The sequence below is a fragment of the Meriones unguiculatus genome, chromosome 15 (genome assembly GCF_030254825.1).
Source record: "Meriones unguiculatus strain TT.TT164.6M chromosome 15, Bangor_MerUng_6.1, whole genome shotgun sequence".
Lineage (NCBI taxonomy): Eukaryota > Metazoa > Chordata > Mammalia > Rodentia > Muridae > Meriones > Meriones unguiculatus.
Window position 1 is genome coordinate 3005254 of NC_083362.1, and position 17350 is coordinate 3022603.

Consider the following 17350-nt stretch of genomic DNA (forward strand, 5'->3'; position numbering starts at 1 on the left):
CACTGTCTGTCTGCTCCTCAAGTGCCAACATGGGGCAGTCTCGAGACCAGGATCAGGGGACAGGCCAAGGCAGGGCGGACAACGGAGCTCTGCGCGTCACAGGGACCTCTCTGCACCCAGCTCTTTCTGCCCTGGCCCCATCCAGATCCTGCCCACAGCTGGATCTGACGGGCTTGCAGTGGCCTGTGGCTGACTATGGCCATGCCACAGGGACCCCACCTGCTTCACTCGGAACATGTCCGTTTTTGTCTTCCCAGTGCTTCTGGGAAAATCCACAGTACAACCATGTAGCCAGCATTACCAACATCAGAATGAGCCAGGGCCCAGCTTGTGTCACCTGTACCTTCTCCCTGGGTGTGGCCCACTGGGCTTCGCCTCTGCAGCCCAAGACACCAGGACCAGCTCTCACAGCCCTGCCGAATGTTCCCACCCACAACTGGTCACACCCACTCCCTCACTTGATCCCACCCCCTCCACCTGTGAAAAAGGTTGACCGGCCTCCCACAAATTCAGTCTTGTGCCTGACCATTGTTCCTGACCAGGCTCCTCCTTCCCGCCGCTCTCCCCTCCCAGTTCAAACTGGGTTCTGGGCAGGGGAGCTGGTTGAGTCAGTAAAATGTAAAAATCTGAGTTTAAGCTCTGGAACATACACCCCAAAGCCTGGTGTGGGGACGTGCTTGTAATCCCAGCACTGGGGATGGGGACACAAGAGCTCCTGGGACTTGATGCCCAGCCAACCTAACCTAGTTTAACCAGTTAAATCCAGGCCAGGGAGACCTTGTGTAAAAAAAGAAAAAAAGTAGGGCTAGGCAGATGGCTCAGTGGGTAAGATGCTGGCTGCAAAGGCACTTAGAACTCCCCAGAACCCATATAAAGCCGGATACAGTAGAACCAGATGACTGTGTATTCTGGTGCCAGAAGTGAGGAGGAGACAGGAGGATCCCTGGAAACACTCAGGCCAGCTAGCCAGGCATGCGCAGTGAAGGAGACCCTGTCTTAAATGAGGTATGATGACTGATCCCTAATGTTGTCCTCTGGCCTCACATGCAGCAAGCGGTGCGTGTGTGCCTGCACGCACATGCACTGTGCGCTTACATGTACATAAAAGAATTTTAAACAGCACCCTAGAGCCTGCACCTAGATGGCATCCCGCTTCCTCCTGCCTCAGGGCCTTTGTACACTCCCTCTGCTCTCTGGAACACTGTCTTCTGTTGCAGGATATTTGATTGTGAACCCTAAAATTATGAACTGTAAAACACTGTTTCTTGTTTGGTTTGGTTGAGCCCTGTCACACACCTTTAATGCATGAACTTGCTGTTTATTGTTAACAGGTGATTATGGTGAGGCTCACCCAGTCTTAGCACACACCTTTAATCCAAGAGCTCTCGGTACACAGGATTTAAAAACGTTAACTTTAGGTCAAGAGGGGAGTAAGAAACCAACTGACAGGGATTAAAGAGTAGGAGGATCTTTGAGTTGAGGGCTATTTAAGACAGTGTGGAGAAGAAGAAAGGGCTCTTAGTTCAAGCTCTAGCTTTACTTTATGCTTCAGCGCCTCAGCTTCCTGGCTTTTGGTGCTTTGAGCTAGCAAGCCTGTGGCCTTGGGTTTTTGGCTTTTTCCTCCTGTCAGTTGAGCTAGTGAACCTTTTGGGTTTTTTCCATCTGGACCTGAGCTGAGAAGGAAGGTCAGCTGGTCCTTTCTCTGCCCTCTCTGAGCTAGCAGGTTTTTACCCCAGCATCTGGCAACAGTTGGGATTTTCATTTTTGTCAGTAACAACAATCTTCCCCATCCCCAGTTGTCACAGTTGGGGTTCTGCTTCCCTGATGTCTGTGGCCTCCCCCAGGGCGCTTAAGAGCGGAGCACATCAACCAGGGCTCCGCACAGCTGTCCTTGGAGAGCAGAAAGGATGCTAGGGTCCCCACTGTGGAAGAGCATGGCATCTCAGTAACAGAAGGCCCCTCGTGTCCTCTTACACCTGAGCCAGGAAACAGCTAACAGCGCTTGAGACTTTCTTTCTTCTTTCTTTTCTTTCTTTCTTTCGCTTTGTTTTGTTTTGTTTTGTTTTGTTTGAGACAGGGTCTCACCGAGTATCCCTGGTTGGCCTGGGACTCACTTTGTAGACTAGGGTGGCCTCAAACTCACAGAGCTCTGCCTCTGCCTCCTAAGTGCTAGAGTCAAAGGCAAGTGCCACTGTGCCCCACCTGTGCTTGAGGAAGTTTTATTAAAAGCCTAAAGACCCAGAGAACAGCATGGGCTGGGAGCCAGCCAGTAGGTGAGTTGGCGTAGTGGGTAGGAGCCCAGGAGAGCTGTATGCCAGCTGCACGGGGAGAGCTGAGCTGAGCTGCTGGACTAGAGAACCAGTGAGCCTGGGTTCAACTGGGAGAACTTCCTCAGTGAATTAGTGACTGAGGAAGGGCCCAGCATGGAGCTTGGGCCACAGCGTGAACACGTGTGCCCCCACTCAAGTGTACCTACACACATGAAAAAAATACAAATGCCACAAAGACATGCAAAAAATAGGAATAAAGAAAGACGTGAGAGCGAGGACTAGTGAGGGAGAGAAGCTTCAGCATAACGATCCGAAAGACAGGGCTTCCAGAGAGAGGAGAGAGGGACGAGTTCATTAAAGAGAACACCCACTGGCCTTGTGGACATGAGTCACTAGACAGAAAGCCAAGGCCCTGTGCTGAGGCAATCCTAACCTGCATTCTCTTTCTGGCAGTGAGAAAGGTGAAGTGCCAGAGAGAGGGTCTCGGCTCACTTGCCTCCCAGGCTCATCTTCTCCAAAAGCTACCTCAGGTGTGTTCCAGCCAAAACAGGGCACAGAGCAGCGCAGGCCGGGCCAAGACAGGGAAGGAGGGGGTGAGGCATGTCCACCCATGCACCTAGATGTCCAGACAGCCCTCGAGCTTGGGTGGACACCGGTGGCTACAGGCAGACTCGGCTGCTTCTCACAGGCAGACGAGGCAGTGTACTAGCTGTGTAGTCCCAGGACGCAGACCTGAACACAACCCGAACAAATACCTCACACACGCGCGCGCACGCACGCACGCACGCTTGGGGTGCCCGTCTGCCCATACAGTGAGGCCTGTGGCACGGAGTGCTGGATTAGTGGCCCTCCGGGCGTGCCCTCCCCTCCCCGCAGTGGTGCCCACCTTGCCGTCTTCATGGTAGATGAAGATGTTGCGAGTGCTGTTGTCCTTCAGGTAGGTGACCTGCAGGCCGTGGGGGTGGCCAATCTTAGCCGGCTGGAAGGTGGCATTCAGGTGCTCAATCTTCATGACAGCCTTCGGCTCCTTGGCCTGTGGAGGAAGGCTGGTCGGAACCCCAGACAGCAGCCACGGTCAGAAGCAGTGCACCTGCTGAGCGCGCTCTGCAGCCTTAGGCCAGTTACTGAACCTTTCTGCCCCCCAGATGCCGAGCCTGTGAGCGGAAGGTAGAAGTCTACTTCCTCGGGTGATGGGGACTAAATGAGACCGGGGCACACTTGGTATCTGGGTGACCTTCCCCCTAATCTCTTTTCTGTCCTAGCCTGCCCCAATTCCTGTTCGCCTGTGCGTTTGGAGCCTGCAGTCTGAGGCTGCTCGCCAAGACCCCAGGATCCCAGCTACTGCTATGTCCCCAGACCGGTCTCTCTATAGCTCCACAGGGCTGCGGGACTAGCTCCACCCCTGTCCCTCAGCCGGATCTTAAGCCAGGGCACTTCCAGGCATGTCTCCTGGGGTCCCCTGCCCCAGATGGTGGCCCCTTCTTGATGCCAAGGGTCCCAGAGAAAGGGCCACTACACCCTTGGCTGCGATGGCCCCAGGAAGGTTGCCAGTTATCTCTGAGCCAGTGCCCCATACGAAGGGCAGGGGAGGAAGCTGCCATCTCGCATGAGAGCACCACAGAGCTGAGCTCCCTCTCAGGCTGGGACACCTCACCTTCCATCCCTCTATCCAGCCGGCTCCACACCTCCCTGCAACCGTCCCACAGGCGACCTGGAGCCAAGAACCGACACCACCCCGGGCAGCTGACCGAGGGCACTATCCCAGTCTGTTCCCGGGAGCTCCCACCAGGGGGAGCCCCAGGCTTCCCAGGACCGTTCCCAGCAGTCCTGGCTCCTGGAGGCTCCAGGAAGGGACAGGGTGGGATGGAGGCAGGGAGTGTGTGGACGCACACATTTATGACGAGGGGTGTACCCTGGGAAGACGGACACACTCCAGCCCTGCAGACCCAGGGGAGGCCAGGACCCCACGAGGGAAGGACCCAGGACCCTCTGCTCCGTGCCAGGCTCACGTCATTTTTGTTGAAGTACTTCAGGGCACCCTCTCGTTCTGTGAGCACGAACTTCCGGCTTAAGAACTGTCCGTTGTCCCGGCCACGCTTCCAGAGAAGGCCCTCCCGGTATCCTGGGGAAGTGAGAACTGTCAAGGAGGCTCCCCTAGCTGGCCCTGTCCCTCTCTGCCCTGCTGCTGGCCCAAGGCCTCCTGTGCACTGACACCTTGACGCTCCGGCCAGACCACAGGTTCTGGGGCCCAGGTCACCTTTGCTCACTCGGATCTCCCCACCTGGAGAGGCCAGGCATGTAGTTGGGGACAGTGGGTTTGAGGTGGCCCAGGAATGTCAGGTGGGTCTGATGTCACAGAAAAAAAAACAGGTCCTAGGGCATGAGAAGGAGCAGAAACAGTTACCAGCACCAGGATGCCACCGGCTAAAAGGACCTTCCCAGAGCTGGCCCATGAGGCTGGGGTTGGCTTCCTTTGGGGACCCCGGCACAGTTCTGCCCTGGGACAGTTATAAGCTACTTCAACTGCTGGCAAAAACAGGCTCTCTCAAACGGTGGGGTTGGCACATGTCTTTAACCCCAGCCCTCAGGAGGCAGAGGCAGGTGGATCTCTGTGAGTTGGAGGCCAGCCTGGACTACAGAGTGAGTCCAGGACAGCAAGGGCTACACAGAGCAACCCTGTCTCAAAAAGCACCCTCAGAAGGTCCAGCCTTCCTGGGGGCCCTCCCTGCCCTCCCCACTGCCCAGCTTTGCTGTGCCTGGTCAGTCTCATTCTTCCACAAGGAGCTGATCTGGTGGGCTCTTCTCGGCTCACGACCCTGCCCTCCTTCATGGGACACCCCCCAGTGTGGTAACATTCGCTGGTGAGCTGCTGTTACTGCTGCATGCCTGCCTGCATTGCCTGCAATTTCTCTGCCGGCGGACACGCTTGGCGGCCATTCCCCCTGGGTGGGCAGAGTACAGGCTTTGCCCAGTGTCCGAGTGGCTTCCATTGGCAAAGAGGGTCCTGGAAAGCCTTGACTGTTGGCAGTGTGCTCAAGGGTGGGAGTGCGGCCCCGGTATGAGGACCACAGGTCAGCCAGACCCTGACAGCCGGGCCAGCTCACATCAGGCTCCCTCCCCAGCATGTCCTCCTCGGCTGCCTGCTGCCCAGCAGCCCTGTCCCCGGTACCAAGCACAAGGGGCTATTTTCTGTGCTCTCTGAGACATGTGGCCATAAAAAGGCAGCAGCCTGGCGTCAGGGAGGGGGCAGCTGGCGCCCATGGGACTATGAGTCTTAGGGCATGCCAGAAGGGGCCTGTTCCCTCCCCCGGCTTCTCAGGGGACAGGGCCTCTCTGAGGCCATGGGGTAGCTGCGTCTCTCCCTTGCCACAGCCTCAGAAGGCAAATCTCTTTCTGTAGTTGGGTACCGGGTCACCAACAGGCCCCATTAGCCCAGGCAGCACCCACTTAGAGTGTTTGTTGATTGACTCTTTGAACACCTAGCCTAGATGGGCAGTAAGTCTGTTTGGCCTTCCTTCAGCTTCAGGGCCCAGATTCTCTAGGCTTGCTGAGCTTGGACTCCAGAAGTGGTGTGCTAAGGGGCAGCAAGACTGGGTGCAGCAGCTTCCCACCCCATCACCTCCAGAACCAAGAAGCCATGTTTTCTAGCTGGACCGAGGGAGCCAGGCAGAACACGCCTCTCACCTGCTGTTCTCACAGCTGCCAGCAGGTGGCAGGCGCACCCCGGGAGCCATCGTGTCCATGCTGGGCTGGACAGAGCCCTGCTGCCCCTCTAGGGCCCTAACAGGCCACCATCGGCTTAGCGGCCTGAAGCAGAGGGTCCTCCAGGCCAGGCCAGGTCCATGTCCGAAGGATCCTCTATGGGACCGGCCACTTTTCCCAACAAGCTGCCTCCCTGCCTGCACTTCAGGCCCATGATAGCAAAGCAAGGGATGTTTTGGAAATGTGCTGACAGCCTCCCTAGCCTGCCCCCGCCAGACTTCAGGCCTCTCTCAGAGCTCTGCTTCCTCCTTTGTACCATGGGATCTGGGGCTGACAAGTGGTGAACCTTTGCCCAGCCCCACTGGCCTGGACGGATGGCCCCTGTCCACCCCAGCCCAGGGTCCTTGGTCAGCCTCCCAGCCAGGCTACACTTCTGGGCACACTTGAGACCTGGTAGGACCAGAAGTGACCATTCTCCCTGAAAGAACTAGCCAGTCCTGAGGCAGAGGCCAGGAGGTTCAGTCAGCACTGGTTTGCAGGCTGTGGCCATACAGTGCCATGGCCAGTAGGCAACCCAGAAGGGAGGTTTCTTTCTGAGTTGGGGGAGGGCTGTCTCCCTCTGTAGCCCAGGCTGGTCTTGAACTCACCATCTTTCTGCCTCAGCTCCTGAGTGACGGGTGTGCGCCACACCTGACCCGGGGGCTTCACTCTTGAGCCTCAGAAATGAGAAAGAACCCGATGTCCCTCAGTAGGGCAACATTTAAGCTGCTGTGGTGCCCTGCGCTGGGTATGGCCTGCTGCCATAGGATGCGCTCCCGGCAGCGAGGCCTGCGAGGGGGTAGGATGAGCTCCCAGCAGCGGGCTGGGCCCTGAGGCGCACTGCACCGCCATCTCCGCTCAGCATGCAGGCAAACGGGGCCACGGAGGAGGGGGGGAAGCAGGACACTATGGCACCATCTTCACTCACATGGTTTCATAACCCGCCAACTTCAAGAACTGCATTCCAAACAATATGCAAAGCGTATGTAAATTGCGTGGTCTATATGCAAACTGTACTTTTGTTTTTAATTCAGGGCAATGAGCACGTGTTCTTGCTATGAGTGTGACAGGAAGCTTGCTAAGGAGTGAGCCAGGGGGGTGTCCCACACTCAGGACTGCCGTGGGACCCTCAGGAGTGCAGAGGCACCCGTGCCCCCTGGCCTCTCCCACTGGGTATTACCAACGGAAGGTTGGGTGCAGAGGAGCCAGAGAAACTGAGGCCCTGTGGCCTTCCCCAGAACCGGGTCAGCCACGCCCAGCCACTAACTGCAAGGTTCTGCGCCCACACTCCTCAGAACTGCTGCTCCAGCTCCCACTGCCTAGCACCCTCTCCTGGCCTCCACCAACCCGGCACTCACGTGTTGCAGACACGCTGCCCACTGGCCACTTGGGTTCTGTCCTGAAGCAACCTGGGTCCCTTGTGAACCTTCGCAGGTGAGAGGCCGTGGGAACACGGCTTCCGTGTACGCAGGTTCCGATTCTGAGGTGTCTGCCTGCTGCGGCCTCACAGCGGTGCTCTAACTCCGCGGAGGACAGAGGGCCTCGTGGGTGACAGGGCTGAGATCACCGCTTGGGAGCCTTCCAGATCCACTCACCTGCAGGGCCCCACTCTGCCTGCTCCCTGGGAGCCTTGCTTCCCATCTTAGGAGCCCAGGGTTCCGGTAGCAGAAGGACAGCAGGCGACCACCCTCCACTCAGCCCTTGTAGCTATTTCCTGACTGGGCTCTGGGAACAGAGTCCATTCTTCCTCTGTCTCCTTGGGAGGCTTTTCCTCTCTGATCGGCCACACCAGGAAGGCTTCCACAGTCCAGCGATGGCTGCATGGCCCTCTGCACTGGCCCAGTTGGGCTCCCTGACCTGAGGTAGAATGCCTCTTCAGGAGGCATGCCTTCAGGAGAATGCCTGACCCCTTGGCCCTGGCACAAACTGACGCCTCTCAGGGACTGGCTTCTGGACACATCATGTGTCCTCAGTAATGCAGTGCTCTGGCTTGAAGCCTCCCTGATGTACTGGTTACATGCAGGGACCCTTGAATGCGAGGGTCCCACATTCCTTCCTGTTTACTTTGTCTGCTCAGCAGCCGGCAGAGCACAGCCTGGTGGGGAGGGAGCCAGCTCCAGCCTGTGGTTCTAAGCTCTGGGGTTCTGAGCTGTGTGGCCATCTTGTACAAAAGCAGTCATTCCCCTAGAGATACTGTTCAGGGTCACACTACAGCCATCAGGAAGCCTAGGAACAGGAATCCACCAGTTGATCTCACAGACAGGGTGGCAGGGGACCCTCACTGTCACGCCTTTCTGGGCTTCAGTTCCCTCGTCAACCTGAGATACAGCTAAATGAGACAAGATTGTCCCTGTGGTCTAGCAAGGCCACCAGACCGGCCCACTGCACTCAGAGTGGCTGGGACATGGGCCCCAAAAGAGGTCCAGTACTTGTGGGCAGGCTGGCTGACCTTGCCAGTGACCCCTCATTTGGAGCCCATCACGTGGACAGATCCAAGGGCACTAGAGGCATAAAACATTTAGGCTCACACAGGGGACAAGCCTACCCCACATGGAAGACACAGTCAGGAAATGGGGCTGCCTGGGTCCAGCGATGCCCTACCTAGCTTCCACCATCACTTCAAAGGACCCAACTCCCTCACGGTACCAAACAGCCCAGTACCCTCACCCTGGCCATGTGTCCAACACGTGTCAGGATTCAATGATCCCCCACTGCTATGCTGAATACACCAGCTTTGTCACACAAGGAGAAACTGAGGCCAGGCAAAGCTCTGACTCTGAGGGCACCGCACCTCTCTCCCTCCCTATTTGCACAATGACGTTTAGGTCAAAGGTCAGGAGGGCAGCAGCACTGGGATGTCCCTGCCTGGCATGACCACGCATCCCAGGGAATGGGGGCAACTCCTGGAGAGACCCAGGCAGGAAGCCATGCCTGGAGGGAGATGGTGGCCTGGTCCTGGACAACAAAGGCATTGTCTGCATGCCCCGTCAGCCACCCTACCCTGTGAAAGGCAACCATTGAGGCTCGGACGGAGGCCGGACAGTCTGGGGCAGGAGCCAGGGCAGCTGTTACCCAGCCACTTGCCAGGGCAGTGCTGGGGGGGGGCAGGTACAAAGGACGGTGGGCTCAGGTGTAGGGCACACTGGCCATCGACACCTCCAGCCAGCTGCGGGCGACCTTGGCATACAGAGGGGAGTGTGGCCGGGCCCTGGGGTCACCCGGCCCCATGCAATGAGTGTCCCTGCTGAGGGACAAGCATATCTGTGACTCAGGACAAGCCGTCAAGGCGTCTGGACCCCCACACATACCAAGAGGTCCAGGCCACGTGCAGAGGCCCACCTCCGCCTGCTGCTTCCTTAGCCGCACAGCTAGCCCAGCCACTGGAGGGGACGGCCGTGGGGGTCTTGACCCAGCAGTCCCTGTCACTGTCGGGACGGGACATGTGATGGCGGCTGCAAGTGAGCACCCGCCTGGTCTGGAAGCCCAGGGCTGCCTCCCTTCCTCTAGCCCTGGATGATGCCGCCTGGCACCTCCTCGAAACCCAGTTCCCAGGGAGTGTGCGCTCCAGCCCCCAGGTCCGCCCTGCTCAGCCCACTGCCCATCTCAGAAGAGCTGCCAGTTATCCAGGACTCCACAGAGCCAAGAGCGCCATCCTGGATTAGGTGCTCAGTGTCACTCCCCAGGGCTCCTGCGTCAGACCTGAACGAGAGACAGACTTGATGTGAGTGGCCGCTTCAGCGCCAGAGGCTCTGCTGTCCAGCTCCACCACAGGGCTTCCGTGAAACTTCTTTTGATCTAATGAAATTTGCAAAACTAGTATAGGCTCCGCTGTGGATGAGGAGCTCTATGCTCTGCGACAGAAGGCAGCCCATCACGTCCAAGCTGGTGGCCAGCGGGGAAAGAGGAGAGCAGGCAGAAGGCGGTGGCTGCCGACATAAAGACACTGCAGAGCATGGTCGCCGAGAGGCACGGGGTCTCAGTCCTGGGGTAAGTGTTGGAATAGGCCTGGTGTTGTGCAATGTGTGTGCTGGGTAGGGCGGGTCGATAACAGGGCTATTTCCCCACACACAGACTTCACACAGATGACCCCTTGACCTCCTCCTGCTCCTGTGTCCTTCAGTCCGGGCAGGGGTGTGGGCTGGATGGTCCCAGTGATGTCCCTGTGGCTCCTTGGGCCTTGTGGAGGAAACTGTAGTCAGTGTCCTTGCTCCGAGTCAGTCCTGACATGCTGTTCAGGACATCCCTTGGTCTCTAGCCTGAATGTCACATCACCTTGTCATCCATCTCTCTTAACCCCAGCAATGCCAACTCTTGAGTTAGCCCAGCTAGCTGTGAGACCCCAAGGAAAAACAGGTAAAATTCCTCCACACCGGGCCCCTGATGAGCTCTGAAGGCAGAGGCCCTGAGCAGGTGACATGTGACCCCTGTCCTCAGCTGGCTGCCACAGCCCTCTCAGTCCCCAGTAACCATGCAGGCCTGCTTGTCTGTGCATGATCACAGGCATCTAGGAGCCAGCCCCTGGGAACCCACAGTTCTGGTTCATTCCGGGCAGGCTTGGGGCCACTCCTCTGAAGAGTCCTGGCCTCACCTCTTTTGGGGCCCATTTCCCCTTTCTCCATCTGAGGAGACTTCTGCATTTCCCAAGGATAGGCAGTGTCTTTGCCCTGAGTGAGACAATGCTTGTAAGAGGAAGGGACCGAGGCTGGGGACTGGTTGGGGGGGCGAGTAAAACCCCTTGTGTAGAATCCCCCAGTGAGGGGCTGGGGTGTGGCTCAGTGGTAGAGCACCTGCCTAGAACCCCCCAGTGAGGGGCTGGGGTGTGGCTCAGTGGTAGAGCCCCTGCCTAGAATCCCCCAGTGAGGGGCTGGGGTGTGGCTCAGTGGTAGAGCCCCTGCCTAGAATCCCCCAGTGAGGGGCTGGGTGTGGCTCAGTGGTAAAGGATTTAGCTGGCATTCTTGGGTTCCAGTCCAAGCCCTGAAAGGAGAGCATAGAGAGGGAAAGTAAAGTAAAGAGGGAAATAAGGCTGGTTAGAGCCACCCTGAGGCCCCACTGCCCTGTGGGAAGCCAGGAGGGGCACCTGAGTTGGTGTTAAGAGGAAGAGGGCACTGTAAGAGCAGGTTGGATGTGATGAAGGCATTTGGGGTCCTCTGGTAGCCAGAGGCTGCCAGTGGCCTTCTCACTGCCTGCCAGGCCCTTGAGTGTGGAGACTGTGGCCTTGAGGTGACATGGTGGTGTGAGAGTGGGTAGAGGGTACCCCTTAGGTCTCAGAGTATGGTGGGGCCGGAAGGAAAGCAGCTCCCAGTGAAAAGCTGTGTAAAGAAAGGGAACAGGCCTGGAGGGTGGTGTGTGCCTACAATCCCAGCTCTGGGGAGGCTGAGCCAAAGGGGCAGTGTTAGAGACCAGTGCGGGCTGCCGGACCAGTGTGGATGGCATAGAGACCCTGCCTCCAAACCCAGAGCCCTCCTTCCAAAAACGTAAACACGCGGGGCTCCTGAGCCCTGGGGTCCTGGCCCCTGAGGGTCCTATCTTTGAGCCCTGCTGGGGTGCTGCTGGGAGTGCGGGGCACGAGAGCATGGAGGAGCCCCATGGGGAGTTGGGGAGGCTGCCCACCTCGTGATTTCTCCTTGAGGGAGTCATCAGACCCCATTTAGACGCCGGTATCCGGTCCCAGACAGAGGATGCTCAGGGAAGCACCGTGACACCCCAATGCCGCCTTCTGCTCCTCCCTCGCAGGCACTGCTGGTCGCCAGCATGTTAGCTCTGAGCACTGGAGTCTGTTCACATCTCTTCCTTCTGCTCTCGGGCCCTTAGTCAGGCTCCTCACTGCTGAATTCCGCCTCCCCACTCTGCCGTGCTAACAGACTCATTTCGAGCAACCCGCCCCTCCACCCGCTGCTCAGATGAAGGGTGCAGACAGTTGTTAGTCCCAAGTGCCGTGCTGCCTGGCCAGGCCTTGTGTACCAGACAGCCATGGCTTAACTGTGTCCTCACACTTAGAAGGGAAAGACTTCTGGGATGAGCCGTCTCTCCCCACCCCATCCTTGCTTTTCTTACAAGAGATAGAGTCTCACTGTAGTCCAGGCTGGCCTTGAACTTAAATCCTCCCCTGTCCTCCTGAGGGCTTCTCTGCTACACCGAGGGCTAACAGGATTCTGGGTGGACCCAGCCTGGGGAGACCCTGAGCCACCACTTTGTCACCTGAGCCCTATGTACAACCTGGAGATTGGCACTGAGCACTAAACACCTTCAGGTGCCTGCCAGGCAGCCTGCCTCGGTTCTGTGGCCTGTGTGCACATCACTCTGGAATCCACATCTCCATTCTGCCAGGACCAGCCCGGCTCCAGAGGCAAGCATGTGACCTGGGCACCCCCATCTCCCCGATCCTGACAGGCAAGCACATAATCTGACCAATGAGATGAGACTTCTGACCTATGTGCTCTGCCCATCCCCCTCCTCCAAGCCCTTGGGACAGGAGGTCAGACTTGGGCCAGTTAGAGCAAAGCTGCCCCAGAGGGCTCAGACATTAACCCAGAAAAAGCAGAACCAGGAGACAGAGACACAAAAGCAAGTCTTTGCCATCACTGATCAGAACCTAGATCAAGCCGTGCCTGCCACAGCGACACTTAGGTGAACCCATCCACGCCCCGTTTTGCACACCCCCAGTTGAGCTGAGCGCCTGTGATTAAAACCAGAGGGCACTGATAACAGCAGAGGCAATACATTCAGCGACATTTCCACCATTTAGTCCACGCCACCTCTGACATTAGGTCATACACTGTTATAAACTGCTCAGGTGGAGGCTGTGCTGGCCCACACCTTTAATCCCAGCACTCACCAGGCAGAGGCAGGCAGAGATCCGCGCTTCAGGCCACCCAAGGCTACACAACAAGACTCTGTCTCAAAAATAAATGAATAACTAAATAAATAGCTGAGGTGTTTGTGATGAAGAGGAGCATGTGGGCTGGGACTCTGGGTCTGACTGGTGCTCGTTCGCTTTCACAGACCCTGCAGCCTTACCCGGTGTGAAGGCATCGGTGTCTGGGGCAGACCGCCAAGGACGCACAGCACGTGGCTGGGCCCCGAGTGGGCGGGGAGTGAGGCAGGAGGCAGGAAGAAGGCCCCCACTGCCGCATACAGCACCGTGGCCCTCGCCTCTCTCCTGGAGAAGGAACCGGAGCACTCCCACCGGCCCTGCTCACAATTCACTTGTTCCAGGTGACCCAAGAGGACGAACCCAAACAGTCTTGGAGGGGTGGCTGAGCGGCTTTGGGAGGGCTGAGAGGAGGGTCTGGGGCAGCGGGCAATGGGGACCCACCTGTGCACAGACCTTCTGCCCTCTCTCAACAGTGAGACGTCACCCCTTCCCACTGAGGTTCGGTTCTCCAATACCATCGTGCTGCAGTATTGCGGGGTCCACACCTTTAGCTCTGGAACACTCTGCTCACCCCAAAAGGGAGCTCGTGTCAGCAGAGAATTGTCAAACCTCTCATTCTTGTGACATGGGGATGTACCATTTCTCCCCTCACTGATGACAGCCATCAGGCACCTCTGCCTCGTGGCTACCCAGGATGCTGTGGACATCGTGCTTGGGGCTCAACCTTCTGTGCTGGACGCTGGAGAGTGAGCTCTCCACTCACTGTGTCGGACGCTGTTCAGACACAGCAGCTTGTTGCTTCGCTGTTTTGGGGAGCACACCTGTCCAGCAGGTGGTCAGGCTCTGCAAGCAGGGAAGCGTGCTTGCATCCAAGGTCCCAGCGGTGGCTGTTCTGGGTTGTCAACTCGACTACAGCTGGCATTAGCCGACTCCTAAGCTGCTGAGTGCCTGAGGGAGGGCTTTTTCCTAACTGGATCATTCAAGGTCAGAAGACCCACCCACCTGAAATCTGGGCCTCACCTTCTGCTGGCAGCCTATGGAAAGGACAGGAAGGAAGCTTGTTCTCTCTGCCTGCTTTTTCTCATGCTTCCTGGCAAGTTCATTCCTTCACTGGCATTAGAGCCTACTTTGGGATTCTGGAGTATCCTGAAAGCCAGCTGAGGCACCCTGGATTTTTGGACCTTCTGTTGGTAGACAGCCATTGCTGGACAAGCTGGACCACAAACTATAAGCCATTCTAATAAATCTCTTTCTATTTATGTAGAGACATTCGTTCCATGAGTTTTGTTCCTCTGAAGAATCCTGGCTAATACAGTCCCTACACCAGGTCTGAGGCCTCATAGACAGAGTCCTCATGCACAGCGGGACAGATCAGGGCAATGGAAGCTGCCAAATGAAGGTTCCTCTCAGCCAGCCCTACAACGTGAGCCACAGAAAATAAAGTGGTTATGCTGGCCCTAGGCCAGGGCAAAGCCACAGAAGCAGCCACCTCTGGAACTGGAGATCACATCACCTAGAAAAAGCCAGAAGAACCTGGGAGATAAGCTTCAGACACCCTGGGGGTCCTCACTCGGCCCTGTGGAGAGTGACAGCTGGTGTGGTGGTCTGAATGAACCATCCCCCTCTAGACTCACAGGGAGTGGCACTATGAGGAGGTGTGGGAGGAGGTGAGGCCTTGTTGGAAAAAGTGTGTCACTCGGGATGGGCTTTGAGGTTTCAGATGCTCAAGCCAGGCCCAGTGTCTCTCTCTCTTCCTGCTGCCTGCAGATCCAGATGTAGAACTCTCGCTACCTCTCCAGCACCATGTCTGCCTGCACCCCTCCATGCTTCCCTGCCATGACAATAAACCTCTGAACTGTAAGCCAGCCCAATTAAATGTTTTTCTTTATAAGAGTGGCTGTGGTCATGGTGCCTTTTCACAGCAATAGAAATCTTAACTAAGACAGTTCAGTCTTGTAGAGCTGTCCAGGGAGCCACAGTCCAGGCCCCAGGACCAATGCCCATCACATACCACATATACGATCATCGACTTGACCTCCAGTCGAGGCTGGAGGTCCCACGGAAGCAGGCAAGAGGTTAGATGAGATAATACCAGTCAGTAGCCCATCAACCAAGTGAGTGATGGGGAGCTGAGCTCCCGAATGCTCAGATAGCTCTGTCCTCTGCTACATGGCCCCATAAGGGCTTCTCCACAAAGCCCCAGAACCCACGGGTACCAACAGGCCCAGGGGAGGCAGTGGCCACTGACTCTACCGATGTGGGCAGTCTGGCCCACAGCAGCCCCTTTCAGCTCCCCACATCAGCCCACAGCCCTCCTGAGGTCCCTGCAGGGGAGAGGATGGTCTCAGACCTGCAACCTCCACAGGCACCAGAAAAAGACTCTACCGCACGATTGAAACACTGAGCCAGCCTGAAACTGGGAAGGGCACAGCTCACCTGCTGAATATGGTTCCTGCTTCTCCACATGAAGGAACTCTTGCCTCTCATACTTGGCACGGATCCACTGCTCACGTAGGAGTCTACAAGGAGAGAGGAGACTCAGATGTCTACTTGGACCCCAAGTTCCATGCAGAGAGCCACCATGGTCCCAGCTACCAGAGGTCAGCGTGGGTGGCTGCCCTACTCAACTTGAAGTCTTCACACAGGATGCTCTCCATTGTATTCCCCGGAGTCCTTGCTACCCCTCCTGGCCCCTCTGGTCCCCCGGATCCTGCCTCATGATCACCAAAACGAGTTGGCAGGGAGAGAGCCTGTGCTCTGTGTACCTGAAACACCCCGGGGTCCTCACTCGGCTCTGCAGCTGATCCTGTGGGAAGCGGTTTTTTAATTGTCAACAGGACACACCCAGAGCCATCTGAGAACAGAAGCTGACGCTTGAAGACCTAGCCCACTTTGGGCGATACCATTCCCTAGGCAGAGGTCCTCAGCTGTGTAAGAGAGGAGCAAGCCTGCATTCATTCCTGCATGCTCTTGGCTGTGGCTGTTTGTGACTAGTGGCGTTGAGCTCTTTTCATTGTGACTTCTGTGACCTGACAGCCTGTCACCTGGATTTGTTAACCAAATGTCTTACTTAGGGTTCCTCTTGCTGTAAAGAAGCATGACCAAAAGCAGTTTGGGAGGAAAGGGCTCCTTTGGCTTATGCTTCCACATCACTGCTCATCATCCAAGGGAGTCAGGACAGGAATTCAAGCGGGTCAGGAACCTGGAGGCAGGAGCTGATGCAGAGGCTGTGGAGGGGTGCTGCTGACTGGCTTGCTCCTCACGGCTTGCTCAGCTTTCTGACAGAGTCCAGAACCCCCAGCCCAGGGTGACTTCACCTACAATGAACTTGCCCTCCTTAGTCAAGAAAATGCTTGCTATAGGCTTCCCTACAGCCCAATCTTTCTACTGAGCTTCCCTCCTCTTGGATGATTCTAGCCTGTATCAAATTGACATTAAAACAAACAAACAAACAAACAAACAAACAAACAACAAAAACAAAAAAACAACACCCAGCTGGCACACCAAATAAACCTCCTTTTCCCATAAGCTGTTTTCTGTCAGGGTATTTTTATCACAGCAACAGAAATGAAACCGGAGTGCCATGTGACCCCTGTGGTTTTGGCCACATCTCCACCTCCTCAAGCTGTAGCTCCCGTGTGGGACTTCCCACCATCAAGCTCTGCTGGACACCCCCTCACAGAGGCCTTGAGTGCAGCGACTCTGACCATCCTCACAGCATCACTCTACTATCTGGCTGTGTGAATGTGAGCTCCCAAGCTCACGGCAGCACCATCTTCTCCTTCCTGTGTGGACGGATGGCTCAGCCCCGTCTCCTGCCTTCACTACCTTTTACTAGCCTTGCTGGCGAGGCCTTGAAAATGGCCTCCCAGCCAATACAGGGCGATAGTGCTCGGAACATAGAGGGCTGGGGAGATGGCTCAGTAGGTAGAGTACTTGCCTGGCAGGCATGGGTTCAAGCCCCCACAGCCACCTTAAAAAGCCAGATACATGCCTATAATCCCAGCACAAAGAGAAGACAGGGAGTGCCTGTGGCTCCCTGCCACTCAGCTTAGTGGAGTTGTTGATTCCAGGACAGCAAGAAACCCCATCTCAAGAAATAAAGTGAATAGTGCCTGAGGAATGACATCCAAGATTGCACACACACACACACACACACACACACACACACACATACACACACTCACTCACATATACACACATATGTAGATCTACATCCCCTGACTAGTGGATGTCCCTGAAGTCTTAGGGGAAGCTGTGGGATGGGGGAAACTGAGGCAGAGATATGGTTCCATCACCAGAGCCATGATGGCCCTTATCTGCCTGAAGCATGGATGAACATGGCTGCCCAACAGGAGACCCCACCACACACACACACAGTCACTCTTCCACAGTGTCACCCTCTTTCCTACTTACGTCTGCACTGGTCTTGTTCCTAAGACGCCTGCCTTCGAGGGCACCATGC

General features: G+C 56.5%; 1 protein-coding gene and 1 long non-coding RNA gene across 2 annotated transcripts in view; one reads left to right on the plus strand and one right to left on the minus strand.

The window, feature by feature from the left end:
- Adap1 (ArfGAP with dual PH domains 1) overlaps positions 1 to 17350 on the minus strand; it is a 51886-nt gene that overhangs the window by 2940 nt on the left and 31596 nt on the right. The window contains exons 4-6 of the mRNA XM_021640718.2: positions 15322 to 15404; positions 4280 to 4392; positions 3157 to 3303 (exon numbers count right to left, since the gene is read on the minus strand). Of these exons, the coding sequence (XP_021496393.1) occupies positions 3157 to 3303; positions 4280 to 4392; positions 15322 to 15404 (343 nt within the window). The remainder of the gene's footprint in view (positions 1 to 3156; positions 3304 to 4279; positions 4393 to 15321; positions 15405 to 17350) is intronic.
- On the plus strand, positions 9127 to 14746 carry LOC132648023 (uncharacterized). The gene is made up of 2 exons (XR_009586373.1): positions 9127 to 9998; positions 13014 to 14746. It is a non-coding gene; the product is annotated as an uncharacterized LOC132648023 (long non-coding RNA).